Source organism: Apteryx mantelli, chromosome 26 (assembly GCF_036417845.1).
Source record: "Apteryx mantelli isolate bAptMan1 chromosome 26, bAptMan1.hap1, whole genome shotgun sequence".
Lineage (NCBI taxonomy): Eukaryota > Metazoa > Chordata > Aves > Apterygiformes > Apterygidae > Apteryx > Apteryx mantelli.
The window spans coordinates 214,320-221,613 of NC_090003.1; the positions used below are offsets into that span (position 1 = coordinate 214,320).

The following is a 7,294-nucleotide window of genomic DNA, read 5'->3' on the forward strand; positions in this document are numbered from 1 at the left end:
TCTCCGGTTAGATGAAAGGCACGGAGCAGCCCGACCCCGTGGAGAATGAAACCCTGTGCGGAGAGAACCTGGAGCTGTGACTGAGTCACCCTGGAGCCAGCTACGTGCCCCCCCCTCCCAGAGCATGCACACCAATAAGGTGTCTGTGCACATTCAGAAAGTAAGTGACAGGCATGAGTGCTTAGTTGGCCAACAGGTTCTTCCACAGCTAGAAATCACCACATTTAATTGAGGCAAGGCAGGGGGGAAGAGGCAGGCAAGCCAAAGGCACCCCCAGCAAGGCACAGATTTGATTCCTGCTCCCTCACAGTGTAGATGGAACAACCCCCCTCTCCGTCAAAATGGGACTGAGGGAGGGCAGATAGGTGAAGAAGATCAAGTATAAATCTGATACCACTCTAGGAAGTCTATAACTGATTATAGTGTTAAGTCTGGAAACTCTGGAACCAAATCCTCTTCATCAGCTCCATGCTCCAGTTTATCAAGGCACTGTGCAAGTTGTGGGCTGTGCTTGTTAGTATTTATATTAGGAGTGTCTTAAGGCAACCAGGTAAAGTTAACATTTCACTAATCAAAATAATTTTGCTTTAAACAGCAGTAGATGGGCTGAAAATACAGCAGGTTTGAAGTGGAGAGGCTGAAGACAGACATCTTCAGTTGATTTGAGTTTCTTCCTGTAACTCATGAAGATACATTCCAGACTACAAAAAAGAAAAAAGTTGGAAGAGGGACATGTCTCCTTCAGCCCTCCACCATAACAATCCTGTATTTTAAGAACTTAAGATACTAGAGACAGGTAGAGAGGGACTGAAGAGTTTCCCATGTTGTTTTTCCTACCTTTAGTTTTCTTTTGTTTGCATCAGTATTTCTCACCTAAGTTCACAACTGTTGCTAATTACTAGTGTTTGTTACTGTATTACAGCACCAACTTAAACTTCATTCTCCCAAGAAATATTTAAGGGCTACATTAGAAATCAAAACGAAGAGGGCAAGTTGTATGCTCCCTGGCTTGCTATTCCAACTCAACTTCCATACCATTTCACCCAACAGCAGTGCAGTCTCTACTTTTTGAAAAAAGCCTAGATACAGCAGTGCACTTGGACCTACCATGTTGAAGACTGATCTAAGCAAGATTAAGAAACTGAGACAATTGGAAATATAGTTCTCAGACACAGGAGGCATACGGTATTTATACTTCTGCAATATGCAGCTATAAGAAGTTGTTCATGGTTGGTAAGTCCTTGGGAATCTCAGTTTCACCTCTTTTCCAATCTATATTGCACAGGTGTTCAAGATTCAGCTATTAGAGCTCCCTCAGCAGTTTACCACTCACTGCAGTAAACTAAACAATAGTTTAAGCAGTCACTGCTATTTCAAGTTAATGTTATATGTACCTTCCATCTGAGTACCCTGGCTTTACTAAACTCTAACAGTCAGTTTATTAATCCCATCCACTGCAACTCTTACAAGAAATCCCCATTTCGGTGAAACTTACCAATTATGATGATGATGATAATGAGAACAACAGCTATCAATATTGCCCACATCTGTGAAAAAAGCCACAACACACTTACTACAAGACTATACAGCAGCATTAACAGACTTTTAGGTACTGAGGGAAGGGGGAGAAGCAGCCATTGCTAGGTACTCTTGCACTGTGTGCTAGAATAACATGGTAAGTACAACTTTTGCAGCAAACAATCTTGATTGAGCATTGCCACTCAGAAATGGTAGGCTGTGCACACTGGCAACCGAAGCAGACCAACAAGCTCTCTTCCATGATGCCTCTGTGCAGAGCCTGTCTAAGGTGACTATCGAACAGGAGTAAAAAGAAACCTATTAAACACCTTTTTTTACTCCTATCCTACCTCACATTTTCTACTTTGTGGCTCACCAAAGAAGGTTCCAACATTTGCCAGAAGCTGTAGAAGACCGAGTGAGCTCCTTCTGCTTTGTAATACTTCCATGCAGGTTAGCTCAACCTACATATTTCTGGTCTTTTCTCACCTGTTGCCCACTGCTTCAGATTACTGTAATGGTTCCCTTTGGCCATTTCTATCTTAGACAAGGTCTTGTGTTAAGCAGCAGAGCTGGTAATTCAGATTTTAGTCACTTCACATAAGCACTATAGTATATGTTGTAAAACTAAATGCTATAACTTAACATTGGCTGGAGTCACTTTTACTTCTGCCTTTTGAGATACTGCCTATAATACTGTTAATTGTGATACTGAATATTGTAAGTATTCAAGCCACGGTTACCTTACAGTTCTTCCACCAATACTTTCTTTTCAGCTTGGCTGCACTGGTCTCAAACTGGGAAGCTCCTGCTTGCAGTGCATCAGCACGGTCATCCAACTCTGACAGCTTCTGATCTCGTTCCAATACCTTGTCCACATTCACTCTCATGATGTCAACCACCTACATCAATTTAACACTTACAGTAAGTATATAAACTGTATCACTATTGGAGAGATTCCTTGCAGGTAACAGATCCTAATACATAATATTTTTAATGGTCTTCTCTAAGGAGTAGGAGCAATTGCCTTTTAGAAGATCCAATAATGAGCTTAAGTGAAAATGTGAAATTCACATACCACTGGAAGTTCCTAATACCTACTTTCAAGTGTCAGTATTGCAGACAAGTTCTCTAAGTTGTGCTGGTATTCCCTGAAACCTGGGAAATAATTTATGACCTACTTCAGAAGGAGTTGAGGCATTTTAACATGACTGACAAAATATTTTTGACATTCAACTCATTTTAAGTGCTATCATGTTCAAGCAGATAAAGCTGCTCTTAACCAGCAATGGCTTTTGGATTCCCCAGAAATTTGGGCATGTCTTATTTGGAGAAGATCAGCCTTTTTTGCCACTGAGGAGAAGAAAGTTTTTTTTCCTCTGTAAGAACCAAGAGTACTATTTTTAACTCGCACCCAATCCTCAAACACCGAGTTTGCAGCTAACCTTTGGACACTGGTAACTTCTTCCCACTCCAGCAGAACAGCAGAATGAAGTTTTTGCTCCCTGCCTCCCCCCCCCCATTTTTTTTTTTTTTAAAACCTTTCCAAGACTCAAAATGACACAAGTATAATAAAGAAAGCTGAATGATACTAGGCTTCCTTTTCATGTAACAGAACAATAACTGCTTGGCCAAAGCTTATCTATTTTGCTTGTCAGGTTTTCTGAAAGAGATGGAATTATTACACTGCTATCAGACTAGACCTTTACCTCATCTACTTGGTGTTGTGTTTGCTGAAGACGACGATTACTGCCAGCAGCAACATTTGAGCTTCCAGGGCCACTTGCTGACCTGCAGTAAGGAAACTTATCATTATTCTATATTATTTTATATACATATAAAGTTGATAAGCTTAAGCTTAGAAATTATCTGCCATTCCTGAAAACAGGGAGCTTGAATCCTTGGAAGAAGTATTGGGCAGTTTCTTTTCCCATGGGAGAAATGAGGTTTTAACAGCTGACCTTAGGTGTAAATCAAGCCATGCCCCAAACCTCTTGCCAATGAATTAATTGCTTGAAGTGCTAAAAGATAGCAGTAGCTGGCTAATAATGCAACTTGTAATAAGGCATATACCAGCTCCTAAAATGGCTCATAGAGCTCAAACATTGAAGAGCTTGGGTTCAGGGGTGTTTTTTCTTCAGCAAGAATGCAAATACTAAGCTTCAAGACTCACTAGCTTTCAAAAAAATTAGTTAGAATAACCATTAAGTTTCTGTATTTATGTGCTCTTTCATTAGTTATCTGTTTCTTTTGAAACAGTTGGCATGGAGCCAGAGAAAACACAATGAGAAAAAGCATTCAGTAATTTACTTCTGGTCAGCTTTTAATTCCTAAAGTCAGGCAGCTTAGTTCCTTTTACCAGCTGCAACATTTTGCATCTTTGTAACTGAACCAAGAGCCTCTCTATGCATTTCTCATGCCCTCTTCATTGCTTTAATGACTTTTTGTTGCCTTTCTCTAGGATTATCTGTACTCAATTTGCTCTTCTATATTTTCATCCATTCTGCCTCAGACACAGTGTACCCTGATATACAAAGAGATGAAGTTGAATTATTGGCTGTGTTTATACATTTAACTTAAATTTGCATTTAAAGGGAACAAATGTACACATGCACAAAGAGCAAACCAGGAAGTCCACAGTGACTGATATGAGCAGCACACACACATGACAATGTAACTGCTCCTGCATCTTGACATTTAGGTTGCCCATTTATACTCTTTCATTGCTAATCCGAGACTAGACAGTCTTGGAAATACACCTCTATCCTGAGAGCAGAGGCTTCAAACATAACAACAAAACGGGATTCAGCAAGAAGCTTTCTCTCAATTCGTTAGCTACCAGGGTAGTGCTTTAAAACAGACGCGCAGAATTGAGAGAAGCCCGTTTAGACTACCCCAAAGACACCAGGACGGGACAGCCCACCCCAAGCAGAAGCCGAACGCCCTAGCACCCGGGCAGGTGACGGCTCAGCCCGCTGCTCCCGGCCGCCGCGGCACCTCTCGCGGCTCGAAGCACAGCCGCCCCCACGAGCCCCCGGGGCTGCCCGCACCGCCCCCAGCCGCCGCGCCGCGCATCGGGCCCGCTCCGGCCGCCGCCCGCCTGGGCGCGGCCCTCCCAGCGCCGCTCCCCGCCCGCCCGCCCGCCGCGCCGGCTCTCCCGGCCCCGGGGCGCGGCGCGGCCCGCCCCGCCGCCCACCCCAGCCCGCACTCACATGCTGCCGTCGGGGTCGAGCTACTGCCCACCGAAAACGTCCGACCGAGCCCGGCAGGAAGTGCGCACAGTCTCGGCGGCGCTCGGGATGTGACGGGGCGGGGCGGGGCCGGGGCGGGCCTTGGACAGGCCACGCCCCCGACCAGGACGCGGGCGGCGAGCGGCGCCGCGGCCGTTGGGGATTTCGCGCCGCGGCCGTTGGGGGGCGCGCGCCGCGGCCGTTGGGGATTTCGCGCCGCGGCCGTTGGGGGGCGCGCGCCGCGGCCGTTGGGGATTTCGCGCCGCGGCCGTTGGGGGGAGCGCGCCGCGGCCGTTGGGGAGGTGGCCAGGGCGGAGCGGGAGCTCGGGAGCGGTCGTGGCGGCGCTCGCTGTTTTGTCAGCCGCCGCAGGGGTGTTCCCTCCCTCCCCCCCCCCCCCCAGCTGGTTCAGCCCTGCAGTGCCCGGGGGTGCCCGGGTCCAGTTGCATGATTGCAACGCCTGGCGGGATCGGCGATCTGTGGGGTGTGCTGGTGCCAGGCTGCGTGGCGCGCGGGCTTGGAGCAGGCGTTGACAGGGGCCTCAGCGTGGGCTGTGCCTGTGAAGTGGGTATGCCCGCCATACAGAGACCACAAGGACTTGTGCATGGGGGGGGGGGCGCTTGTGCAAAGCCCTCTGAACTGTTTAGCTGTGCTACCAGGGAGACCCAAATATGAGTGTCCCGTGTGTCCCCCCCCCTCCCCCCTCGTGGAGAACAGGCTGCAGTAATTGATAGGCTGCCCTCAGCAGGCATACCTAGCTTGCTGAGCAGTCTGCACATTGTCCCTTATACCAGCCTGTGTGTGACAGACAAATGCCTGTTGCAGGGAAAACCTGCACCCATTCTGTGGCAGGTGGGAACTGCCTAGCATTATAAGCACTGTGATGTTTGCTTCAGTGCGGTGCAAAAAAGGAAGAGGGAAAATAAGTGTGTGGGAGCCACCTTTGACAATAAAAGCTGCCTGGAAATGGCTGGACTCACAGTTCCTGGCTAGAGCTGGGATGTTTATCTTTTGCAGACAGTCCGCCACACTGTGATCATCAGTGCATCAGTGAAAGAGAGTGAGGTAATGAAGAGGACAGGCAGCAACTAGGTTAGGAACTGTGTGTGTGTGTGTGTGTGTGTGTGAGAGAGAGAGAGAGAGAGAGAGAGAGAGACTGCCTTTATATTTGATAGGGGAGAATATGCATGCATGTGTGCCTGCACATATATATATATATATATATATTTTTAAATACATTTATATATATATATATATCTGTGTGTGTGTATACACACACACAGAGGGCTTGGGCACTAATGCTTTATGTATCAGGCCGGATGTACATATGCTTTTGTCCAGGCTATACAACCTGTACTCAGCCAGCATCAGTGAACTGTGCTAGGTCCTTAGTTTTCCAGGTAGACGTTGTGTAATGCTTACTGCTACCGTGTAATAGACAAGGAGGCTCCAGAGAGGCTGTAATCCACAGCTGTTGCAGGGCCATGCTTGGTAGCGAGGTTTTTCCTGACTATTGGGGAGGGGCAAGGCACGTGCGGAAGTCCAGCTTGTCCAGGTACCAGGGTGTACTGAGGCAGGCAGTTTCTGGGCAGTTTTGCCTGGCATACGAGGGACACAGCCCTTTCCTCTGCACAGCTTCTATGCTTGTGTAATAGCAGGGACACACCTACACTGTTTGGTATATATTAAAGGGACATGTTACTGCTGTCATTATGGTATGCCTCCTCAAGTCTGTGTGAGCTTTTCTACAGCTGAAGTTACTTTGTTATCTGGATTTCAGCATACTGAAAGAAAAAAAGAGAAAAGTGTCTACTTTTTTTTTTTTTTTTTAAGGAGTCTCAGTTCCTTTGAGTGGTAAGTCTTCTCCATGTGCTTTCTGAAAATAGAGTAAACATTTCCCTGGTTTAATGGCAAGCTGGCTGTCAGCTGTATGCCTCTGCATGGTGATGCTTAAGCTACATCTACCATGCTAAATGTATCCATGACTTTAAGAGTGAATCACACTCCCAGGCAAGTAGTGCAGTGCGTATCCCTAGTTCTCAGGGGCAGGACCCTCTGAAGTGAATTGGTGCAATTATATCAGTTGCCTAACAAACACTTGGCCTGATTCTGCTGGGTCCCTGTGGTGATTTTAAGATATCCTTGTTCTTATATAGTGTGTGTATGGTGTAGCCTGCCAGTTATGATTTTTAATCATACCAAACTGAGTGCATGCCTTGCATGACCTAAGGGTAAGCAGAGGGTGCTCAAGAGCACAAGGCCTCCCAGTATAGTTTGCATGCTTGCACAGGGTACCAAGTCCAGGCTGGTCTTACCCTGTTGTCTACTGTGAATGGGTCCTGGAGTGAACTATGTCCAGAAGTACACCTGGGTTTATCTCTCAGAGAATTAGCTGGCTTATGGCGAAGGAGAACCCATGAATTAACAGGCATGCAAAATGGACACTCGGAACTCGAGAACAATTTGGGGAGTTAAATAACAATGTAGACTTATGCTTAAAGAGCAACATATTTAAGCTTGTTTCACTGTAAGCCAGAAAAAACTCTCT

General features: G+C 46.5%; 1 protein-coding gene across 1 annotated transcript; it reads right to left on the reverse strand.

The window, feature by feature from the left end:
• Positions 1-209: 209 nt before the first annotated feature.
• VAMP3 (vesicle associated membrane protein 3) lies at positions 210-4,826 on the reverse strand. The gene is made up of 5 exons (XM_067311132.1): positions 4,731-4,826; positions 3,228-3,309; positions 2,262-2,420; positions 1,496-1,547; positions 210-701 (listed from the first exon to the last, which is right to left on the reverse strand). Coding segments are annotated over exons 1-5 (315 nt in total). The 5' UTR covers positions 4,733-4,826; the 3' UTR covers positions 210-681.
• Positions 4,827-7,294: the final 2,468 nt, after the last annotated feature.

Excerpts from the sequence above, each read along its gene's own strand:
- VAMP3 (XM_067311132.1), bottom strand. Across the intron at positions 2,421-3,227 it reads CACAACACCAAGTAGATGAG|GTGGTTGACATCATGAGAGT; the intron begins GTAAAGGTCTAG and ends AAATTGATGTAG. Across the intron at positions 1,548-2,261 it reads ATTGGTGGAAGAACTGTAAG|ATGTGGGCAATATTGATAGC; the intron begins GTAACCGTGGCT and ends CTTTTTTCACAG.